The following is a 24135-nucleotide window of genomic DNA, read 5'->3' as shown; positions in this document are numbered from 1 at the left end:
GTTTGTGTTGTCTCACTCAGAAGTTGGGTTGTGGTTAATACTGAACTAGTAGAACAGCGAGGACATACAAGTCTACCATCAGTAACGCGATGGTATCATCACTGAATCACATCATACGCTGCAGATTATAGATAACACACATTTAGTCTCACAAACAGAAATATTAAACAGAAATAGGAGGCACTGATGAGGCGGCTGCTCTTGCAGTATGTTCTAGTTCTACTGCCAGGTTTGATGATACAGTGTAGTCTGTGTCCATCTGCCTTTCTCTTTTGACTCTGCCGTTTTCTCCTTAACTACCATACTCCTCTGCTGTTTTTCAGTTGCTAATGTTGGCCTTTTGTAATTTTATATAAAAAAACACAACAAACAATACCGGAGTATTTTTAGTTTTCCCATTTGGGGGTGTTTTTTTCCCCCCAGAAAACAATTATTTACAATGTTTACATATACTTTACATAACTTCTTCAGCCCCAAGGGTGTGAGGCTGCAGTATATATTGTTCCTTACTTTGCCATTTCGTGCAAATTCTTTCCCACTAAAAGATTGAAAAAGGAAGCCTGATTGTCATCCTGTAATCCTTTACTGTCATTTCTTTTTCTGCTTTCCCCAAGAATATCTCCTTGACTTCTATGAATGTGGTCTACCCCGTGTGCATGTGGGTGCGCATTAGATCCAAAATGACCATTTGTATCTGGAGGACATAGTGTGTCTTGGCCACGTCCCCCACAGTCCTCCGGGCTACCGTGTCTGTGTTTGATTTGATATTTGATGATGCACACACACAAGTGTGTGTGCACAAATGATTATTAATGCAAGGCATTTAAGGAGTGATGTGTGTTGAATGCATATCATTCATACATGAGAACTATTTTCTAATTAATGCCTAAGCATGTTGCGTTTTGTGTTCACAGACCAAATAACCACGAAGCAGGAAGCCGAGACCTCCATTCCCACTTAGGTGCCCCTCCGCCACTCATCTCCCCCAAACCCTCTCAGCCCCCACGCGAACATCACCCTCCGCCTCCCACGACTCTGTGGAACCCAGCATCTCTAATAGAGACACCCTCAGAGTCCCGGCGCACCCACGATCCCTCAGGGATGGGACACTTTGAGCTCAGTAGGCTACCGCCCGGCCCCTCAAAGTATGAGGATGGGGCCAGGAGGAGAGACAGTGGAACAATGGAGAAGTATCTGCAACCGAGAGGGCCGCCCGGCCTGCCAGAGCCTAGTACATTCCTCGCCGATCTGGAGAAATCCACCCACTCTTTCTTCAGCCAGCACCGGGCGTCCATGTCACTGACCAGCCAGTATGAAATGGAAGGAGCTATCAAAAGCAATGCTGGACTGAAGAGCCTTCAAGGGCACAGTCGTCACGGACAAGCTGTTGGCATGGTGTCTGGGTCAGGTGTCGTACAGGTAGCCCCACAGGAAACGGTGCCCGACACAATGCTGATCTATGACGAGGTTCTTCAGCAGCACAGAAGGCCGGTCAGTAAACTGGACTTGGAGGAGAAGAGGAAGAGGGAAGCCAAGGAGAAAGGTACTCGCACTGTCAGTGTTACAGTACATAAGACTTCGTGATGGGACCAACAAGCAATCAAATTCTGTTCAACTCAACACAGTACTTAATAACGATAACGATCACGACCAACCACGCAAGGTGTGGTGTAGTTGGTCCCACATAGTACAGATTGTTATTTTATTATTTTTGTTAGGGGTTGAACGACTTCCGAATTTTTGTAGTCGCCGCTCTCATGATGACAGTCGAGCTGATGTCGATTAATCGATGACGTCATTGATATTTCTTCAGTTGTCAGCTCGCTGTGCGGCCAACTGTTTGCCCCGGCCTCCAAATATAAGCTAACTCTCCCAGTCGTAGACATATGGTCTCGCCCCAACTACTCTCTTATCCAGTTACATTCAGACACGCGCTGATCCCATCACATACAGGCACCTTCATGGCCTCGCAGACAGTTGGAAACTGTATAAGTCTAACATCAATTCACGTAACACAACTGCGGGGTCGCTACCCTCAACAGTACTATAATGAAACAAAATAAAAATCACAGGAGCTTTTGCATTATTGCAAAATGCTTTTGCAATAATGTAGTTTTCGAAGTTCCAACTGTCTGTGAGGCAGTGAAGACGTCTGATTGTGATTTGTGATTGGATTAGTGAGTCAAGGGGGGTGTGCCATGTGTCAGTGGGTGAAGGATGAAGGTTTTTTTTTGGGGGGGGTTCGTTGTTAGTGCTGAGTCAGGCCAACAGGAACCATTCATTTTCACAATAAGAAGGTTGATGGACCACCACTCAACCTCGTTTCATCGCCAAAGCAGTATACTGTCTTTTTTTCCATTACAGGAGGGCGTTTGTTAAATTCAATAATTGACAGCTGGCATGAGAATTTAGGCTGTTTGTCAGCTAGCGTTAGCGGATTCCTTTTCAGATGGACGTGCACAGCGCTTGTTCTTATGTGATATTTGATATATGTTATTTGACTTGCATATTTTGCAGATGACCGTGCTACTGTCTCATTTTTAGTGAAATATTTCGACGCACTTGAGGCTGCTAGTTTAATGTGCAGATCCAGCGCCTGTTGCTTTCAGCGTGGCGTCAGTGTTATTCAAGCCAAAACACGATTGGCCATTAATTGACCTCTAACCGTCATCGAATAGTCAGTTTGACCCCTTGAATGTATGTCTACAGTGGACCCCCGCAGACTGTTTTTCATTTGTTTCCCCTATTTACCCATTTTTTTCCATTTGTTATTCCTTTTTCGTTTTCTTTTTTTTGGGGGGTGGGAACCAACTCTGACAATGCTTATTGGGAGTCTCTCCCATTTATTAAAGTTGTTTTTTTTTTTTAAGTAAAATTTAAAAAAATTTAAAAAAAAAAATGCAATTATAATGGGTGTCAGTTATCTGCAGTTTTTCGCTATTCGTGGTTCGACCCGCTCCCTGCGATTAGCAGGGGTCCACTGTATACAGTTTTCACAATGAAACACAAAACAATGCTGACTGAAATTGTACTTATTGATAGTAATAGGGAACTGCAACGTGCAGGTGACACTAAGTTAGTAGTAGTTAGCAGTGGCTTTGGTGACATGTGAGTTCTGTGCAGGTTACTACTATGATCTGGATGACTCATATGATGAAAGTGATGAGGAGGAAGTGAGGGCACATCTCAGAAGGGTTGCAGAGCAGCCCCCACTCAAACTTGATGACTCCACAGAGGTAAAACACCTACCAACACACTAACACAAACCACTTGACTTGGCAGTAGTAGTATGAACTTTTTCAACATTTCTGTGCAGAAACTGGACTTCCTGGGAATGTTCAGCCTGACCACTGTGAGCCGGCGGGAGGAGCTGGTGCAGCAGAAGAGAAGAAAGCGGCGGAGGATGCTCAGGGAGCGCAGCCCCTCGCCAGCTGCCTCGCAGTCAAAACGCACTCCTCCTCCCCCGCAACTCAGCACGCGCTTCACCCCTGAGGAGATGGACCGAACACCGGAGCTGGAGGAAAAGAAGCGCTTCCTCACTATGTTCAGACTTTCCCATGTCACACTTCAGCAGAGAAGAGGCAAGAGACTGTAGTATTTGTAGATTGTTGCATCCACTCCCCACGTGTGTTGACTGTAGTGAACCGGTTAAACTTCACAGCATCGACCCAGCGCCCTTTACACGCCATGCTGACATCTTCATCAGTGACTCATATCAGTGTTGCATCTCATTCCAGCAGAGCAAAGCAGAACCATCTCGTGCTCATTAGCTCTGCGGGCATTGTAGTCGTTCTCAGCGGGCTCCACAGCTCGCTGACGCTTCACTTCAGTTGAGCGCAGTCTGCTTTACATGCAGCCGCCTCTCATTAACATGTTGACACCAGATGCCACCATCTCACCCTCAATTTCCTGTATCATTAACAGCGTATTCAAGTTGCATACATAATGCATTTTTTACCGTAGTTTGAAAGGAGGACTATATTAGTTGAAGCTGCAATGTTCTTGTACACACACATTTATTACACCTTTATTTTACGGTTTCACTGCCCACAAATGACAATAGGATTGTGAAATTCAGTCATTTATTTGTATTTACTTTTTTCAATTTGTAGATAATGAAAGGGCGGTGGAGCTGCTTCAAGCCATTAAAGAAAAGAGCGTAACCTTGGATACCATCAGGCATGCCCCTCATCCGCTGTGCAAAAGCCCCCCAGCGCAGCTTACAGGTGGGACCCATCAAGCACTTCCTCATTCCTCAGGTGTCGCATTAGCGAGTTTATTCACTTGATGTATTCTTCCAAAGAATGTACACGCATACATTTCTCCAATAAATAAAATCTCTGTCCACAGCAGTGTTGTTTTAAAAACAAAAACGAAAAAAATCCCTGCCTTGGAAAAACATTCACAAAACAAAATGTATGAAGCTTAAGCTAATGAGAAAACATTCAAGATGAACTTTTTAACCGAGGTCCGTTTTCACTAACCCTAAACTAAAAGCCAAAATGCATATCATATTATTTAAAATATGTTGGCATCGTTACAGATTCCGCATGTTCCCAGCCACCCTCAGAATCTGAAGACCACCACAGTGTCAAGCCGAACAGCCCCTCCTCACATTGCCCGTTGTCCCCGTCCCCTAATGGCCACCCAAAACCCCTCGGGGACACGCTAAGACCAAAGGATCCTCCTTCTCCAGCTGTCTACCCCGACAAGGCCCGGGGGGCCACCGAGGGGCCGGTCTCCAAGAGAAGTTCCAGCCTGCTGAACAGCTTGCGGCCCCCGCTCCCTCTCCAGGCTAAGGAGGGCGTCCACAGCATAAATGGACGCACCAAACCGTGGGACAGCTTCACCCCGGAGGAATTTGCCCAGCAGTTCCATGAATCTGTGCTGCAGTCTACTCAGAAGGCGCTGCAGAAACACAAAGGTAAGCAATGCAAGCAACGATCCTAAAGGTTTTTGTCCTGGGCTCATGTTATGACATCGCTCTTACGACGCCTGAAACGATGCAGTATTGAAATTGAAAATTGCGATTCTCTATAGTTTGCCCCGCATCGAGCGATGCGGCCGAACCCGACTGAACTCTCGCGCGTGTGCCGGGTTGAGCAATTATTTTCATGAGTCGCAGAGTACAGCCAATCAAAATGCACATAAGCTTTCACTCGCGCTTAAAAATACATTTCCGGGTTCAATGGGAGCCAGACAACGGCTGCCGCGACGCCCCCAAGCCGTACAAATACAGTATATGAAGTATCAAATATTGTCTTTTACAACAATACTTCACTATATTTATAATACACCTTTTTAATGAAAAAGTGGAGTTTGTGGTCAAAATGTACGCAAGCGGTGCGTACCGCGTATGTTCAAATGAACGGGAGAAAGTGAGCTGTTTTTAAAAAAAATAATAATAATAATTTGGATGCGTATACGAGTAAGGCATTACATATACATCGGCACAAAGGTGTCAATATTAAAAGTTCACATACACTATTAAATATGATTGTACTTATTTTTATGAAAAGAAATCCCCCAAAAAATAAACGAGGGCAAGACCAGAAAAAAAACAATACAATAAGGAAAATTACTTGAACATAGTCTTTTTACCCCAAAGAATAAATTGATAAAATAAAAATAATAATAATAAATACATTTTTGAAAAAGTGAAAAGGAGGGAGAGGGGGAGGGGCCGGGCGGTTATCCTTTCGCAAAGAAGTCAGCAACTCGCTTCTTCCTTAACGCTTTTTATGGTTTAATAATTGTGATGAAGTACAATATACTGGCTGTGCCGCATCAAACGCCTATCTATACAAGCTCGCTGTTCAGGGCCTCCGTAAATCCAATTGCTCAATGTGCGGGAATTTAATTTAATTTAATTTATTTATTTTTGCGATGGTCCGGTCCAATTGGGCTCGAGCGCATTGCGCAGTGTACGGTGGGCCTTTAAGACACGAACCTGTGTTGCCTGCCATCTCCCAGCGCTCGTGTCTCCAGTCCACATACAGCAGCCATATGAGGTCACAGTGCAACCAAACTTAGTGTCATTATTATTATCGTCAATTATTTGTTAAAAGGTCATCTTAGATTAAAGATACATTTATTTAGGAAGCCTCATCCAACTGCGTGTCGTGACTCCTTTTTCTGGTGACGGTCATTTGTATCCCAGGTCATTGTAATCTGCAAAGGCGTCAATCAAGGCAACTCGACTGTTTCCTGTTTGTTGAAGACGTTTCACCTTGAATCCAAAAAGCTTCTTCAGTTTAAAATCTTTTCGATTCAGAACAGCCCAGTTGCCGTGATTCAAACTTTGCGGACAGCGATGGAAGTCGCGTAGTGGACGTGGTTTCCGAAAGTGATTCAAAAAATGCCGAAACTAATTTAACTGGGCCGCCAAAATCCACTCACGCACAGTCTCCTCTTGACAAAGGCATTTATTCTATACATGATAAATATTTTACTGTTCTTAATACAATAATACAACAAACATAATGCTATGTTAATTCATTTTAAAATATTCCCTTCATTATATTCATTTGTTTACAAAAAAAATTGACTCAGGTATCAAACTGTGGGTCAGAAATCGAGATAAGAATCGAATCTTAACTTTGATGAACTGTTAAGAGTCCTAGTTCTTACGCTCCTATTGTGAAGTCATGCGATAATTGTCATTTTCATATCTTTCCTGGGGCTCCTATCATCTGACTTGGTGTCTGTGAAGAACTTTTGCTAGCTCATTCAGTGAATGTGTCTCAAGAGACATTTATTTGAATCAAGAGCTCATTCCTTTTAAAGAGTGCTATCGTTATTTCTCGGAGCTCACATTACTGCCGCCCACTTTAATTTCGATAAGTCACCGTCGGCTGTGGGACATTATGACGAGTATCATTATATTCTCTCTGTTTTATCTTTTCGAAAGTATTAAACACTCCCTTGAACAAAATAATGGCAATCATGGGCACACAGAGTCTCATTTTCATCAGTCCCTCCCTCCACTCCTTTTGAAGTTTACAAACCCTTCATTGTGCTTTCAGGCGGGGCTACCGGGATGTCCGAATCGTCTCCCCTGCAGGAGTCCTCTGTCCATTACAACATTCCCGAGCTGCAGCGCGCCCCCGGCAGGCCGCCTCCGCATTCCCAGTCACACTCGAGCACGCATCAGTCGGCTCTCGCACACGCGCACACGCCTCAGCCTCAGCCCAACGGGCAGCACTTCTCCGCGCCGCTCCACCGCGACGCCTCAGGGACGAGGGAGGACCTGTCTGCCTCAGAGGAGGACGACGACGAAGAGGAGGGGGAGGAAGAGGCGGTGCCAGCTTCCAAGTGGCAAGGGATTGAATCCATATTTGAAGCTTATCAGGAATACGTTGAAGGTAAGAATTCTATCTTCGACCCTTTGTTTAATTATTTATTTAGTCATTCTATAATATCATATTTAATTCCTGTTTAGTTTATTGCATATGAACTAACGAAATGAGTTGTTGTAGCACATCTTGGTCACCGGGTGGAGGTAAATATCCTTGCTAGTCACATTTGTCTTTATTATCATCTTTATTATCCCACTATTATGATCTTGTCTTTCATTCCCTTAAACTTTAACAAAGGCTTTATTCTTCAGGTCGCACCTGTCATGTTCACTGCCCTTTTTTTTTTTTCTTTTTTTTTTTTTTTTTTTTTAATTTAAACCCTCTTTCTGCATTTTCTCTCAGAACAAACTCTGGAGCGACAAGTATTGCAGAACCAGTGTCGACGGCTGGAAGCTCAAAACTACAACCTCAGTCTCACTGCTGAGCAGCTTTCGCATACCATGGGGGTAAGACGCGGCATCTTAGAGCCCAAAAAAAAAACAAATGTGAATCGTGAACCACAACTATGTCAGGAATTCATACTACATATAGTAATCTTAATAAATGGTAATGTTAGCATTGTGTTTGATTTCTGCTTCCTGGCCCTGCAGGAGCTGATGTCCCAGAGGCAGAAGCTGGCGGTAGAAAGGGAGAAGCTGCAAGCGGAGCTGGAGCACTTTAGGAAGTGTTTGACTCTGCCACAGACGCACTGGCCCAGAGGCGGACATTACAAGGGCTACCCTCCCAGGTGACATCCCCCCTCCAAAAAACAAAAAAGCCGCCATCCAATGCCCCCCTTCCCCTAGATACTTCTCCTCTCAGACTCACAGTAGATTATCCCAATCGACTCGGCTCTATGGTGGAGAAGAAGTGCTGATAGAAGAGTGAAGGAAGGGGCAATTGGCGCCATAACCCAACGTGTGCCAACGTAGCCACTAAATGAGCCCGGCGAAGGCTCCGGGATACGGTGGAGTCCTGCTTGTCGCACACTCTTCTTCATCACCGCCACCCCAAAACACAGACAATCCTGCCAACGAGGGAGAAGAGACACTCCGAAAGTCCAAAGGAACGCTCGCGGCCAGTCAGGAAGTGAAGTCACGACGGCGGCACTGCGAGCGTTCCATCTGGACATGCACTTATGAATAATAGCTGAAGAACTACCTGGTGGTACTGTGTTACAACAAAGACATATTTGAATTTGGACAGAATGTTGAAATGCACATTTTTGGGGGGAAATAATTAAGGAAATGTTTTATTTCAAAATGGGAAAATTTGAGAATAAGAATTTTAAAAAGGGGCTTCAGCCTTATATTGTACATAATATGAAGACTTAAAAGAATTTTTGTAAGTTTATTATTTTAATCATTGTTCTTTTAAAAGTAAAAAAAAAAAAAAAAAAGCCTGCCATTTTTTTTTTATATGTTTATGCTTTTTCGGAGGGGGGGGGGTGGTGTTTGCAAAAGGCAGCCTTGCTTATAGTGTTTGTACTGCTGCTGGCCAGAACAGCTTGAGAGAAAACACAGGATCTTATCTTCACTGGCAGCGAGCGGTTACGAGGTGAAGTTCCTTCCGAGGTGCCGACGCGTGCCCTTGCCACCTTTTTATTCACAGCATAGCGTGACGTCCATTTCAGCTTCTTCTCCGCTGACTTAACAAAATGTTTGCCTCTCACTGAAGTGTGCACACAAGCCAGTTTTTGTTACTTGACTGGCTTGACTTGATAAATATATATATATATATATATATATATATATATATATATATATATATATACACACACACACACACACACATGAAGTGGCCAGCTGATCTTGCTAGTTATTGAAGACTCCTCCTCACACACATCAAAATAGCATCAAGCAACAGGCCCTTTGCCAGGTCCAAGCCTTTTCTCCACAACCATGAAGGGCCGAGTGCCAAACAATACATTTCAAATTCAAAATGATTTAGCCCCAAAAAAAAAAAAAAAAGCTAAAAAAGCCTCTAAACTCCCGTCGTGTCCTTCCTGCGATGTCCAAGGATCATACCTAATTATCCAATCCGTTGCCAACATGTAATAAACTGAAAATGACACAAAAACTGATGTGTTTACAGCCTCCTCTGTGGCTCCACTCAGACTTGTAGGAACCAATCACATGCACGGATTGCGGATTTCACCGTTAAAGTCCGTCCCGATAACGTGCGGAAGGAAAATCAGCAAAACGGAAGCACAACACCCTCATTATGAGCGTATGAATAAGTGCCTCATTTATTTTAGACCCTCGTCAATCAAACTGTAGCTCAAACATTTCACGTCCATTCATTTTGCCCAAACTAAAAGTCAGGAGCATCACAGCCCATTTATTTGAGGGCCAGGTGAGTGCGAGAGGGTGGCACAGTCCACAGCGTAAGCCCCGCCTCGTCGGAGGATCTCTCGATTCTGTGAAATCCTGTTTAAAAAAAAAAAAAAAAAATCCATTGTAATGTAATATATTCTTTGTTGAATGTAGTAATTAGGTATTTATGAATATTTGGCTGTGATTTCAGACAAAAAAAGGAAATAAAATATTTCAAAAATGTTCATATACCTTGGTCTCGCCTTCGAATTGTCCGTTTTTTGTGTGTAATAAATGCTAGCTTTCCATAAAGCCGTTGGAGCATTTATTCGATATCCAGCTTAACATCCGTGTACTAGTGTACTTTCTCCTCGCTCTAACACAATTCAATGCACTAGTAGACTGACTGTGTCTAGAAACAGTTTTCCAATTGACTTTTCATAAAGCCGTTTGAGCATTTATTCCATATCCTTCGTATCCATCTTAAGGTCTACGGCATAGTATGCTCTTTGTTCTGACAATTCAGCACACTAGTAGTTTGAGCATTTCTTTCTTTTAATATGCAGCTTAGGGTCCATTTACTAGTACGCTCTTTTACCTCATTAGGGCAATTCAGTGCAATAAGCAAATGGCCTTGTCTTACTAAGTTGTTTTTTTTGGTTTACAATAAATGCTCAAACATGTTTCCATAAACCCATATGAGCTTTTATTCGCTATGCTTGATCTCAATCTTAAGGTACTAGTGAGGCAAAACTGTGCATTAGTTGAGAACTGTGTGCTACTAGTACGAGTAGTGATATAAAATTCTATGCGTTATCTTTTGCTTCACACAGACATCAACTAGTACAGTTCTGCCTCACTCGTCAGAGATACTGAATGAATCCTTGAATAGCTTTCCATAAAACAGAACAAAATACAAAATCACTATTTATTATCACCTTTTATTTAGAACACGTCATGCAACATTCAATTATTCATGTATCGGGTCCTAAACTGAATGTACTGTGCCAGACACGTGGAAAGGACATCATCGTCAAAGTCCTAAGAGTGACGTTGATAGTAAAAACAAGTCCAACTATCCCGGCGCTCCTCGAGTCGTTATCGATTGGAGCATCGAGGTGCGTCCCTCAAAAATCCGCAAACTGTCCCTTACTGGATCCCGGCTGCAGATTGGAGCGCAGCCTGTACATGCAGTTGAGCGAACCGAGGAGGAACCGCCGGATGGTGTTGATCTCCATCAGAGTCAGGTTGTCCAGCTGTAGATGAAGAAGAGTGGAGTGAGCCCCTGGACGTTCAACATGGTTCGGCAACTCATTTTCATGAGTGGCCGAGTGTCGACCGCTAGTTCTGCTGTGATTCCAAATTTGAATCGCCGGTTAACAGCGGGCAGATCTAACACGCAATCAAAAATGTCAATTAGCTTTCCGTCCCCAAAAAAGCCTTTCCTGGTTTGAAGCGTAAGCGAGACCCACCCGTACCGATACCAATTATATACAGCGGTGCCTCGAGAAACAAGTTGAATTAGTTCCCTAACTGCACACGAAACTCAAATCATCTTTCCCCATTAAAATTAATGGACATGCCATTCCAGGCCTCTTGGGGGCAGTATAATACAGTCATGAATATACATGGAGATGATCACAAGTTACTCCACTGGAAGCTGCAGTAATATTTGTCATTCTTCGCAGAGGATAAAGAATATATGTCTGAGTATTGTTATATTATCTGGCTGCATGTGTTGCTTCTCTGTTAGTGTTCAAATATCTGCTGTTTAAGGCGTTATAACCCGGCAACACTGATGATATTGTTAGCCCATTCATGGCGTTTTGCATTGTTTGTCAGCATTAAGCTAAACAGACTTTTCTAAGGCAAAGCTATGTTTTTTTCCATACACGTTTAACTCTGTTTGATGTATAGTTTGGCAGTAAACTTCAACTAGGAGTCACAACAAACAGTTTGAAGCCACTTTTTCGAAGCGCTTGTAGCTCAAATTTTTGCTTGAAAGCATCCATCCATCCATTTTCCGAGCTGCTTGTCCTCACGTGCTGGAGCCTATCCCAGCTGTCATCGGGCAGGAGGCGGGGTACACCCTGAACTGGTTGCCAGCCAATCGCAGGGCACATACAAACAAAACAACCATTTGCACTCACAGTCACACCTACGGCAATTTAGAGTCTCCAATTTATGCATGTTTTTGGGATGTGGGAGGAAACCGGAGTGCCCGGAGAAAACCCACGCAGGCACGGGGAGAACATGCAAACTCCACACAGGCGGGGCTGGGGATTGAACCCGGGTCCTCAGAACTGTGAGGCTGACGCTCTAACCAGTCGTCCACCGTGCCGCCTGCTTGAAAGCAAAAAAAAAAAAAAAAAAAGCGGAACAACAGCTCGTATCTGGAATTTATTTATTTACTTTTTTAATCAAGTCGGGTCACTCTTATCGCAAGGAACCACTGTATAGTATTTTACAATAAAACAAAACTGTATTTATAATGTACCTACTATGCCTACTAGAAAGTGAAATGCGGACAGAGAGTTACTGTCACTGAAATGCACGAGTGAAGTCAATGAATGAAGCTATCAATTATTATTTACTTTCTCCTCCTTCTTCTTGCCCGTATCGTCTCTTTGTGGCAATACACTTCCTTGACAAGCGTGCCTTGTTTTTGTGGTTCAATAAAATAATTCTGTACATCAAACTGTATGCTGAGACTGAAAACCCAATACAGGGTCGCAGTTTTTCTGTTGCAGCACGCTGTGGATGTGCGGTGCTCAATCGCTTGGCATGCGGCGAACCGCCGCCAACTGTAACTGCAATGACACGTCATGACGTGGGAATCTCCCTAATGGGACCCCTTACTAGCAGGCTTGTTGTCAAACACTGGCAAAAAAAAAATAAGAAAAAAGCAAGAATATACCTGTATTTGCTTATCCATCATCTTGTTTTTTACTCTATGGTTTTCCTTGGATGGGGACCACAAAGGGGGTCCTGGAAAACACCCCCTGCCTCAAAGTACAAGTGATGCTCTGACCTTCGCATGAGCTTCCTGTTGACTGATGAAGCTGTCTGCAGAGAGTCGGAGTTTAGCGATACGCGTGTCCCAGATGTCTTTGACTAGTGTGCGGATCTCATCGGCTTTGGGGATGTTGTCAGACGCACTGTGCACAACAAACAAAGCACTTTTGGGTTTAGTAGGTACAGACGACGTGAAGTGAATGTTCGCTGAATGAGACGAGGATGATTCTTTTGCGACTTACTGGTTGAGCAGCAGTTTGGTCAGCTCCATGTAGTACAGACTGGGAACAGGTGTGAAGGCGGCCGCTTTCCTCTCAAGCTCTCGCATCTCCTCAAGTTTCTCTGAAACGTCAAGGCACCACAGGAAGGTTTTAAAAAAATAAAAAATAATTTGTAAAAAAAAGTGTAAATGAGGCAACAGAGCAGGTGATCACATTTAAGAAACAAAAAACTTATACTGCTATTCAAAGACACTCAATCATTTAGACCAGGGGTGTTACACTTACAGCCCACGGGCCAGAACCAGTCGATCAGGGAGTCCAATCCAGCCCATGGGGATAGATAGAGAAGATCTTCTTCTTTTCCTTTCGGCTTGTCCCGTTAGGGGTCGCCACAGCGCGTCATCCTTTTCCATGTAAGCCTATCTCCTGCATCCTCCTCTCAAACACCAACTGCCCTCATGTCTTCCCTCACGACATCCATCAACCTTGTCTTTGGTCTTCCTCGAGCTCTCTTGCCTGGCAGCTCCATCCTCATCATCCTTCTACCAATATACTCACTATTTCTCCTCTGGACGTGTCCAAACCATCGAAGTCTGCTCTCTCTAACTTTGTCTCCAAAACATCGAACCTCGGCTGTGCCTCTGATGAGCTCATTTCTAATTTTATCCAACCTGGTCACTCCGAGAGCGAACCTCAACATCTTTATTTCCGCCACCTCCAGCTCTGCTTCCTGTCGCCTCTTCAGTGTCACTGTCTCTAATCCGTACATCATAGCTGGCCTCACAACTGTTTTATAAACTTTGCCCTTCATCCTAGCAGAGACACTTCTGTCACATAACACAGCTGACATCTTCCTTCACCCGTTCCAACCTGCTTGGACCCGTTTCTTCACTTCCTGACCACACTCACCATTGCTCTGGACGGTTGACCCCAAGTATTTAAAGTCCTCCACCCTTGCTATCTCTTCTCCCTGTAGCCTCACTCTTCGCCCACCACCCCTCTCATTCATGCACATATATTCTGTCTTACTTCGGCTAATCTTCATTTCTCTGCTTTCCAGTGCATGCCTCCATCTTTCCAACTGTTCCTCCACCTGCTCCCTGCTTTCACTGCAGACCACAATGTCATCTGCAAACATCATGGTCCACGGGGATTCCAGTCTAACCTCATCTGTCAGCCTACCCATCACCACTGCAAAAAAGAAGGGGCTCAGGGCTGATCCCTGATGCAGTCCCACGTCCACCTTAAATTCCTCTGTCACACCTACAGCACACCTCACCGCTGTTCTGCTGCCCTCGTACATGTCCTGTATTATTCTAACATACTTCTCTGCCACTCCAGACTTCCGCATGCAGTACCAGAGTTCCTCTCTGGGTACTCTATCATAGGCTTTCTCAAGTTCTACAAAGACACAATGTTCCTCCTTCTGACCTTCTCTGTACTTTTCCATCAACATCCTCAAGGCAAATAATGCATCTGTGGTACTCTTTCTAGGCATGAAACCATACTGTTGCTTGCAAATACTCACTTCTGTCCTGAGTCTAGCCTCCACTACTCTTTCCCATAACTTCATTGTGTGGCTCATCAACTTTATTCCTCTATAGTTCCCACAGCTCTGCACATCACCCTTGTTCTTAAAAATGGGCACCAGTACACTTTTCCTCCATTCCTCAGGCATCTTCTCACGCACTAGAATTCTATTGAACAAGCTGGTCAAAAACTCCACAGCCACCTCTCCTAGATGCTTCCATACCTCCACAGGAATGTCATCAGGACCAACTGCCTTTCCATTTTTCATTCTCTTTCATGCCTTTCTAACTTCCCCCTTACTAATCATTGCCACTTCCTGGTCCACCACACTTGCCTCTTCTACTCTCCCTTCTCTATCATTTTCCTCATTCATCAACTCCTCAAAGTATTCTTTCTATCTAGCAAGAACACTGCTGGCACCAGTCAACATATTTCCATCTCTATCCTTAATCACCCTAACCTGCTGCACATCCTTCCCATCTCTATCCCTCTGTCTGGCCAGCCTGTATCGATCCTTTTCTCCTTCTTTAGTATCCAACCTGCCATACATGTCATCATATGCCTCTTGTTTGGCCTTTGCCACCTCTACCTTTGCCCTGTGTCGCATCTCAATGTATTCCTTTCGCCTCTCCTCGGTCCTCTCAGTGTCCCACTTCTTCTTAGCTAACCTTTTTCCTTGTATGATTTCCTGTACTGTGAGGTTCCACCACCAAGTCTCCTTCTCTCCTTTCCTGCCAGAAGATACACCAAGTACTCTCCTGCCTGCCTCTCTGATCACCTTGGCTGCAGTGGTCCAGTCTTCTGGAAGCTCACCTCTTCCCGAAAAGCTGCACAACACTCGTCCTGTCTCAGCTTCCACCACATGGTTCTCTGCTCTGCCTTTGTCTTTCTAATCTTCCTCCCCACCACCAGAGTCATCTTACACACCACCATCCTATGCTGTCTAGCCACACTCTCCCCTCCCACTACTTTACAGTTGGTAACCTCCTTCAGATTACATCGTCTGCACAAGACATAATCCACCTGCGTTCTTCTACCTCCGCTCTTGTAGGTCACCCTATGTTCGTGCCTCTTCTGGAAAAAAGTGTTCACTACCGCCATTTGCATCCTTGTTGCAAAGTCTACCACCATCTGTCCCTCCAAGTTCCTTTCCTGGATGCCGTACTTACCCATCACTTCTTCATCACCAACATGTCCATTACAATCTGCACCAATTAGGACTCTCTCTCTGTCTGGGATGCTCAGAACTACATCATCTAGCTCCTTCCAGAATTTCTCTTTCACCTCTAGGTCACATCCTACCTGTGGGGCATAGCCACTAATCACATTACACATAACACCCTCAATTTCAAATTTCAGCCTCATCACTTGATCTGATACGCTTTTCACCTCCAAGACATTCTTAGCCAACTCTTCTTTTAAAATAACCCCGACTCAATTTCTCTTCCCATCTACACCATGGTAAAATAATTTAAACCCTGCCCCTAAACTAGCCTTACTGCCTTTCCACCTGCTCTCCTGGACACACAATATATCAACCTTTCTCCTAATCATCATGTCAACCAACTCCCGAGATTTTCCTGTCATAGTCCCAACATTCAAAGTCCCCACATTCAGTGTTTTCCTCTTCTCTTTCTGCCGAATAACCCGCTTTCCACCTCTTCTTCTTCTTTGACTTCGACCCACAGTAGCTGAATTTCCAACGGCGCCCCGCAGGTTGACGGCGCCGGCGGCGGACGTTGTTAACCCGGGCCACGACCGATCCGGTATGGAATTCTTTGGATGAACGCTCATATTTGTTTGGCAAGGTTTTAAGACGGATGCCCTTCCTGACGCAACCCTCTGCATTTATCTGGGCTTGGGACCGGCCTACAGTTTGCACTGACTTGTGCCCCCCATAGGGCTGCATTGATAGAACATATTCACTGCTATTTTTTTTCAATAAAAGTAAGTGTTGCTGTTAATTTTGTCCAGTAGAGGGCGCACAAACAACCACTTTGATGACATTCTGAAATTGGCTGGACCTCAGGTTTGACAACTGATATTGATGCACTTGTGAAGGCTAAAAGATGCAAAGATTCAGTGGCAAACGAAGCCTATTTCATATAAAATGCTGTGTCACCTTTGCACTACAGTTCTGTAAAAAATAAATACCTATTTTTATAAATATAATAAGCTATAAATATTGCAACACTTTGCCATTGTTTTTTTTGTTTGTTTTTTTTTCCAAATAAATTTGAAAAATATGCACATTTATTATTTTGTGAAAATTTGTTGTTGCAAATCATGAGGAATATGAAAGTTCTTGACAAAAACAATTGAAATTTCACCAGTATCATGAATTGCATTCCCTGTGAACTTACCCCCACCAATATTTCTAAACACTTCAATGAACTTCAGTTCGTTTGATATTAGAAAATGTAAATCCAATATTAAATTATATATTTAACGCATGCCTTTTTTTTTTTTTTTTTTTTTTTTTTTTTTTTAAAGAAAGGAAATATAGCAGTGACCATGTTTTCTATGCCCACAGGCTGGAATGGACCCACTGATGGCCCGTTCTGGCCCACGGGATCTACGTTTGACACCCCTTGTATAGTTCCACTTTGATCTGCAATTTGCACGTGTAAATGGGGGGAAAAAAACATAGTTGCAATACTGTTGAAATTGTAATGGTTTGTGTTACAAATTTTCATTCTGCTCATGATTTGCAACAAGATAATAATTAATTAATTTGTGTATATTTTCCGCATGTACTTGTAACTATTTGCACCAATACAATAGTTGTTATTTATATCTTATTAAGCCACAAATATCAAGATCAAATTTCGGTGAACGTAGCCGAAAGTTTGACACTGATTTAGACTAACTAGGGGCGGGCAGAATGCAACAGAATCATAGCTTTGCGTTGAACTAAACACACTCAGATTTCACACTGCATAAATACATCTGTGAGAAAATTTGAGACGAGAGCATAATTATTTGAGTAAACATATCTTTTTGTGACGTTTTGTCGTGGTGGTGTGCCGTGACATTTTGCCTATGTTTGCCCTGGCTCAATAAGGTTTGGAAAATGTTTTCTTACCAACATCCATCCAGTCAGGTGGAACGACTCTACATTTCTGTCTCTGTTTGAGGTTGAGGGCCAGCCACACGGGGACATCCAGCGGCAAACCGGGATTAAAAGGCCCCAGGTCCCCCTGCGAATATAATAACACAATGCACTCTCCGTGCTTTCGAGAAGGTACTCGACGCCATCGTTTTTGACTAACTCCAATTTAGAAGGTAATCGTTAAATTAACGGCCCGACGTACTCACCCCGATCAAATATAACTTGTCTAGATTGAAATTGGGAATGATCTTCACCAACTCTTTCTCGGCCAGGAACTCGACCTCCGAAGGGTCCATAGTTGTTCGTTGACGGACACAAAACGCAACCGACAACTTGGCTAGCTTGTCATTGCTAGCATAAACTTTCCCGCGAACAAAAACAGCATAGGAAGCAAACAGCCGTGATTGGCTAGACGTCACAGATATTGGACCAATGGGTGCATAGACATGTGCCAAGATGTCGCTAGTGGTCTGTGTTATACGTCAACGACACCGCTATATTGGAGGTGGCAAGTGCGCCGCTCCGTGAAGCTATTTGATTCAGGTGAAGCAGTTTCACTCATGAGATGTCCATCTGATGGGAATAAGAGGTCTGAAGACCCCTACACCGTGCAGGACCACAGCTATGTTGTCTGAAGATCTATTTTCTGTTGACAGGTTTCATCAGTTTTTTCTCTCTTGTTCTATCGATTGCAATGGATGTTTTCACAAGGTTTCCAGCGATTCTCAACTTGTGGGTCCATTTTGGGTGGGTCGCAGACATCTGCTAAAACATGTAACAAGAAATGACAAGAAATGTTCCTTCCTTGTTCTCTACCCACTAGTTTCCTCTGTAAACACATACAGTGCAGCTCAGCCTTTGGCTACTGGACGTCATGCAAGCAATATGCCTTTGGCGGTACAGCAAACAAATTTGAAACGGGATTTAAAAATATAATATAATATACATATACTCTCAGAAATAAATTTTAAACAAAAAATATCTTTATTGGTCTTCTTGTTCAAAACACTCACACCTCAAATCATCTTTCTGCATTCATTGAAATGAATGGAAATGCCTTTAATCTGTCCCAGCCTCCCAAAAAACAAAAACAAAACAATGTTTTGTGTTTTAATGAGGAAAATTAGCACATTATAATATTATACTTTATAAAAACATACAGTTATCACATAATTAATAGAATAGAATGCCTTTTCTTGTTACTATATACATACAATGGGATTGAAAGTGCAGCTCCTTCTCCAGTGCAAACATGTATGTATAGTATTTTAAAAAAACAATAAAAGAAATAAGAAATAAAAGAAATATAAGATATTTATTGTACAACAAAAGATAACTAGAAGAAGATTAGAAGAAGACTAGAAGATTACGAATGTTTTTTTTAAATCTATGTATAGTAGTATTGCACATGGATGGAGTATGGATTATTGCGCTGACAGATTGAATAGTAGGTGGATAAATGAAGCACAGAGTCAGGGTTTAGACTGCTGAGTCATTGGGACTTTAGGGTGGTAATGGATTTTTTTGGAGGGGGGGGGGCTGCTAAATGGAAACTATTTACTGTACAACCTGAGCCGTGAGGCAAACTGGGATTGCCGACGCTACATAATAATCAACCCACAAATGATTATGTGTTTAACATGGCAGGTAAATATTACAGGGTATGTGAAAAATAAACAAGCAGCACCAGTCATGAACACAGATATTTAGAGCCTTTTAAAGACGTTTTTCTAAGGAAAATGACCAAAATAGTGGAGCAACGGTGGAACACTTCCCCGCAATTTTATTTCATTAAACCCTGACTGCGGATTGTATGACAAACACTGGCATCTTGGTCATGTTTGGTGTATATTGCAAGTTACCAGGTGGTTTACCAGCTGCATGTGTATAAGTTGTTGGTGTCTTCTTTTGCAAGCCAAAGAGTCTCTGTTTACCTTGTGTGACTCATAAAATAATAATTTAGTATGGCTTGAAAAAGTGAACTTTAACCTGATTACTTGTCAGGAAATAGTAACGTGTTAGGTTACTAGTACTGCATAGAGTATCGTGTTAGGCATGGGTGTCAAATGTATTTTTGTTGTGGGTCATATTGTATAGTTTTCAGCCAATCAAGAGCCACAGTGCGATGTGAGCAACGGCTGGCAGCCGTACGATGATCATTGCTATTGTTTCTCGAGACATCTGCTCAAAACTTGGTGGGATGCTGGCCAGCTTCCACTCAGAAGATGAGTTTAAGTTTTTGATTGGTGAGCACCAAGGTTGCCGCTTGGGGATTACTGACAATGCTAGGAATGATGCCATAATGCTTCACAAAATCCATCGAGTTTGGCTTCTGTGTTTGTGCTAAAGCTGATGTTCTTCTTTCCCAAAGATGGCTTGAAGCGTTCGCCATACTGGGACGCATGGGTGGAACTGAAAATAACAAGGTGGAAGATATGCCTTTTCTTTCTGACTTACAAAATTTGGTATGCTGATCTTTTACGGCATTTTCCCAACAAGTCGTCTTTTAACAAGAAATAAGATGTGGTGTGATGACAAGAAAAAGATGAAAATGTAACAAGAATTACTTTGGAATTTTCTGAGAATTAAATCCTAATATTTGAGAAAGTAATTTTAACAGAAGAAAACAACAAAAACGTTATTAGTATTATTTGTTGTTTTCTGAGTGTTGTTGATATATGGCTTTCACTTTGCATGGTAAGGGACAATGTTTTTCTGAAGTGTTACTGAGCTCACGTGGTACTGTAATTTCTTGTGTATAATACACATTTCTTTCCCCAAAAAGTGTGCATTATACATAGGTATAGGGGCAAATGGAAAAACAACTTTCACATGTATGCCACCATCTAGTGGTTATGAAAAAGCTGTACACTTTCATTCCAAAATGCCTTCGTCACCTAGAGGTTATGAGAAAGGTGTGCACTTTCATTCTAATATGTCACTGCCTCCTAGTGATTATAAAAAAGGTGTAGCCTACACTTTCATTCCAATATGGCAGGTGTACGTATGACTACATATATGTTATGTACAGTTTACATACCCTGGCAGAATTTGTGAAATATTGTTTTGTTTTTTTTGTTTGTTTTTGTTTCTTTAAAATAGGACTAATGACTGAACAACAGGTTCACCACCTGTGGGAGGGGCCATATGGGTCGGGTGCAGTGCGAGCTTGGCGGGGGCCGAAGGCAGGGACCTTGGCGATCCGATCCCCGGCTACAGAAACTGGCTCTAGGCACGTGGAATGTCACCTCTCTGGCAGAAAAGGAGCCCGAGCTGGTGTCTGAGGTCGAGAAGTTCCAACTAGATATAGTGGGGCTCGCCTCCACACACGGCTTGGACTCTGGTACCAGTCCTCTTGAGAGGGATTGGACTCTCTTCCATTCTGGAGTGGCCCACGATGAGAGGCGCCGAGCAGCTGTGGGTATATTTATTGCCCCCCCGGCTCGACGCCTGTACATTGGGGTTCACCCCGGTGGACGAGAGGGTAGCCTACCTCCGCCTTTGAGTGGGGGGACAGGTCCTGACTGTTGTTTGTGCCTATGCACCTAACAGCAGTTCAGAGTACCCACCCTTTTTGGAGTCCTTGGGGGTGGGGGGGGAACCTGGCACCAGGACACACTAGGTCGCAGTTTGATGATCGACTTTGTGGTCGTGTCATCCGACTTGGGGCCGCATGTCTTGGAGACTCGGGTGAAGAGAGGGGCGGAGCTGTCAACTGATCACCACCTGGTGGTGAGTTGACTCAAATGGTGGGGAAGATGCTGGTCCGACCTGGCAGGCCCAAACGCATTGTGAGGGTCTGCTGGGAACGTCTGGCAGAATCCCCTGTCAGAAGGAGTTTCAACTCCCACCTCCGGCAGAACTTCTGGGCATTTTACATCCAAGTTATCTTGCAAACCTGATAAAAGATTATAAAAACAATTAAATGTTGACGGAAGGGGATGTTTAAAACAACCACATTGTTTTGTCTCTAAGTCTGCTAGCTTAATGCTAATGCTAACCCGCACTGGGAAATGACATAGTGTTATATCCTTTTAAGCAATGGGTATTTGAACATAAATGGTGGAGCAACATTGCCTACAAACAATATAACAATGCTCGCAGGCACATATGCTTTATCTTCTGCGAAGAGCGACTATTACAGCTGCTGCTGTGATGTCTCCTCCATCTCCATGTACATTTGTAGTGTACTGTAGTATACTGGGTTGCACGGAGATCGAGTGGTTAGCACATCTACCGTACAGTATAGAGGTGATGAGTTCAAATTTGGGCACTGGCCTTCCTGTTGTGTGTGTATTTTCCAAGAAAAAAAGAGGTAGTAGGCCCATTGAGGTTGACATTTTGTCATTGCATTTTTTTTGTCAGTCTTGTGAGTACAGTATATTGAAATCAGGAATGACCCCCTTACCGCTCTCCGATATCGGTATAGTGTACCTCAGTGAGGTAACTTCAACAGCCTGTCATGTCGCTCAACATTCCAACTCGATTAACTAGAACCCCACTTTGTTAACCCTATTTAGGGTTAACAAGTGACACAATGTACAACAATGGTCAGCTGCTGAGACTGTAGAAAAGAAAGTCTGGACCCAGTTTGACATAATATCACTATTCAATGCAATTCAATGCAATGCAGTTGACTATTTCCAATATTAACCCTATGTAAGGGACATTTTCCACAGAAACCTCACAATATACAGTATATTTTTTATGTTAATCTGAGATGATCATACTTTTTGAACTACAAGAGAAATAGACTATGATTATCAAGACCACATAAGTTTTTTTTTTACCGAGGCTGTCAGGGGGGGAGAGGGGAGGACGTGATCGTATTGACCTTGTAATGACACACACCTTGTAATCCCATCATCCTTGAGGCTGATTGTTCAGATGCACTTGAGAAATGACGGGAAGGATCAGATCCGTGTGGACCATCAACCCCCTTTTTCAATGTTGATTTTCTCATGCACTTGTTCACAAAGAGGTGAACCTCGCCCCATCTTTGCTTGTGAATGACTGAGCAATTCAGGGAAGCTCCTTCCCCCAACATTCCCTGACCAATTCAAACCATTCCATCTACAAAATATTTTCTACTTTCCCCAAATTCCCTCATGACCAAAATTTCACAGTTTTCACCTACATTTAATGTTCCCATTGTTCTCTCCTTCAACATTCCTCAACTGATTCGAACCATTCCAACATTGTGTTCAGTTCATTCACGCCACTATGATGAACTATTCCAAATTGTTAAAATTATCCATATTTTCAAAGTAAAAGCCTGAAATTCAAAATGTTCACACAGTTACCTACAGTTTCCCTAGTTCTGAACTGATTAGAAGCATTTCAACTTCATGTTCAGCTCATTCAAGCCATCCCAGGAACTGTTACCAATTGCTAAAATTCCCAAGATTTTCAAAATAAAAGCCTGAAATTGAAAATGTATAAATTTTTCCGTCCAATTTCCAAATTTCTTGACCAATTCGAACGGTTCCAACTTGGTGTCCATCCAGTGATCTATAACCAATTCCTAAAATGTTTTAGATTTTAAAAATAAAAGTCTGAAATTCATTTTAAATATTTACCTCCAGTTTGACATTCCTCGACCGATTTGAACCAATCCAACTTTGTGTTCAGCACATTTCATTCATCCTGTGAACTATTCCCAATTGATAAAATTCTGTAGATTTTCAAAATAAGAGCCTGAAATTCAACATTTTTACATGATTACCTCCAGTTTTCTGATTTCTCAACCAATTTGAACCATTCCAACTTCAACTTGTTCATTTCATTCAAGCCATCCTGTGAACATTCCCAATTGCTAAAATTCCCTAGATCTTGAAAATAAAAGCCTGCAATTAGACATTTTTATATATTGACCTCGTTTCCACGTTCCTCGATCAATTTGAACCATTCCAACTTTGTGTTCACCTCATTCAAGCCATCCCGTGAACTATTCCGAATTGCTAAAATTACCCAGAGTTTCACAGTAAAAGCCTTGGGTCTGTGGTCGGGTTGTGGGGGCAGTAGCTTTAGCAGGGAAGCCCAGACTTCACCCTCCCCAGCCACGCCGTCCCATTTTTTAAAGCAATGCTTGAATAGTGCATGCATTGGACTTTAAAAGTTGTGTGGTGTGACCTTTATCACTGCGACTGACTGGCGACCAGTTCAGGGTGTAGTCCGCCTTTCGCCCCAAGCCATCTGAGATAGGCTCCAGCGACCCTATCCAGGATAAGCGGTGTTGAGAATGGATGGATGGATGGACCTTTATCGTCGTGCTTCATGAGCAGCTGTCTTGTCAATTTGGATTGTTGCTATTTTGCTTTAATTGGTGCATTAAAATGTATGTATTCAATTGGATGCATGTATACAATGAAATAATTGGTCAAATGATCTATTGTCAAGAGAGAGTTGCAATTATTTAGCAACGGAATACAATGTGGAGGGCAACCACGAAATGGCCAAAGTGACACTAAAATGGGCGCCCAGGGGACAATGGCAGACTTCCTGAGTCTTGTTCAGAAGACGCCTCACGGAGAACCTCATGCTGATATGGAGACCCGGTTTTATGAAGAACAAGAACATGCCACGTGTTAGACTAATCCCTAAAA

The 24135-nt window shown here is 43.0% G+C and overlaps 2 protein-coding genes across 2 annotated transcripts in view; one reads left to right on the top strand and one right to left on the bottom strand.

Moving 5' to 3' along the window:
• The window catches only part of gse1b (Gse1 coiled-coil protein b), a 199574-nt gene extending 190238 nt beyond the window's left edge, over window positions 1-9336 (top strand). The window contains exons 10-17 of the mRNA XM_061665999.1: window positions 915-1543; window positions 3124-3236; window positions 3317-3581; window positions 4113-4226; window positions 4544-4924; window positions 7026-7364; window positions 7701-7804; window positions 7949-9336. Of these exons, the coding sequence (XP_061521983.1) occupies window positions 915-1543; window positions 3124-3236; window positions 3317-3581; window positions 4113-4226; window positions 4544-4924; window positions 7026-7364; window positions 7701-7804; window positions 7949-8089 (2086 nt within the window). The 3' untranslated portion in view covers window positions 8090-9336. The remainder of the gene's footprint in view (window positions 1-914; window positions 1544-3123; window positions 3237-3316; window positions 3582-4112; window positions 4227-4543; window positions 4925-7025; window positions 7365-7700; window positions 7805-7948) is intronic.
• A 1255-nt stretch (window positions 9337-10591) lies between these two features.
• gins2 (GINS complex subunit 2) lies at window positions 10592-17873 on the bottom strand. The gene is made up of 5 exons (XM_061701195.1): window positions 17737-17873; window positions 17504-17618; window positions 12910-13009; window positions 12684-12810; window positions 10592-10908 (listed from the first exon to the last, which is right to left on the bottom strand). The coding sequence occupies exons 1-5, from the start codon at window positions 17824-17826 to the stop codon at window positions 10780-10782; spliced, it is 561 nt and encodes a 186-aa protein (XP_061557179.1). The 5' UTR covers window positions 17827-17873; the 3' UTR covers window positions 10592-10779.
• Window positions 17874-24135: the final 6262 nt, after the last annotated feature.

This window comes from Phycodurus eques, chromosome 2 (assembly GCF_024500275.1).
Source record: "Phycodurus eques isolate BA_2022a chromosome 2, UOR_Pequ_1.1, whole genome shotgun sequence".
Lineage (NCBI taxonomy): Eukaryota > Metazoa > Chordata > Actinopteri > Syngnathiformes > Syngnathidae > Phycodurus > Phycodurus eques.
This window is presented reverse-complemented; position numbering and strand designations above follow the sequence as displayed.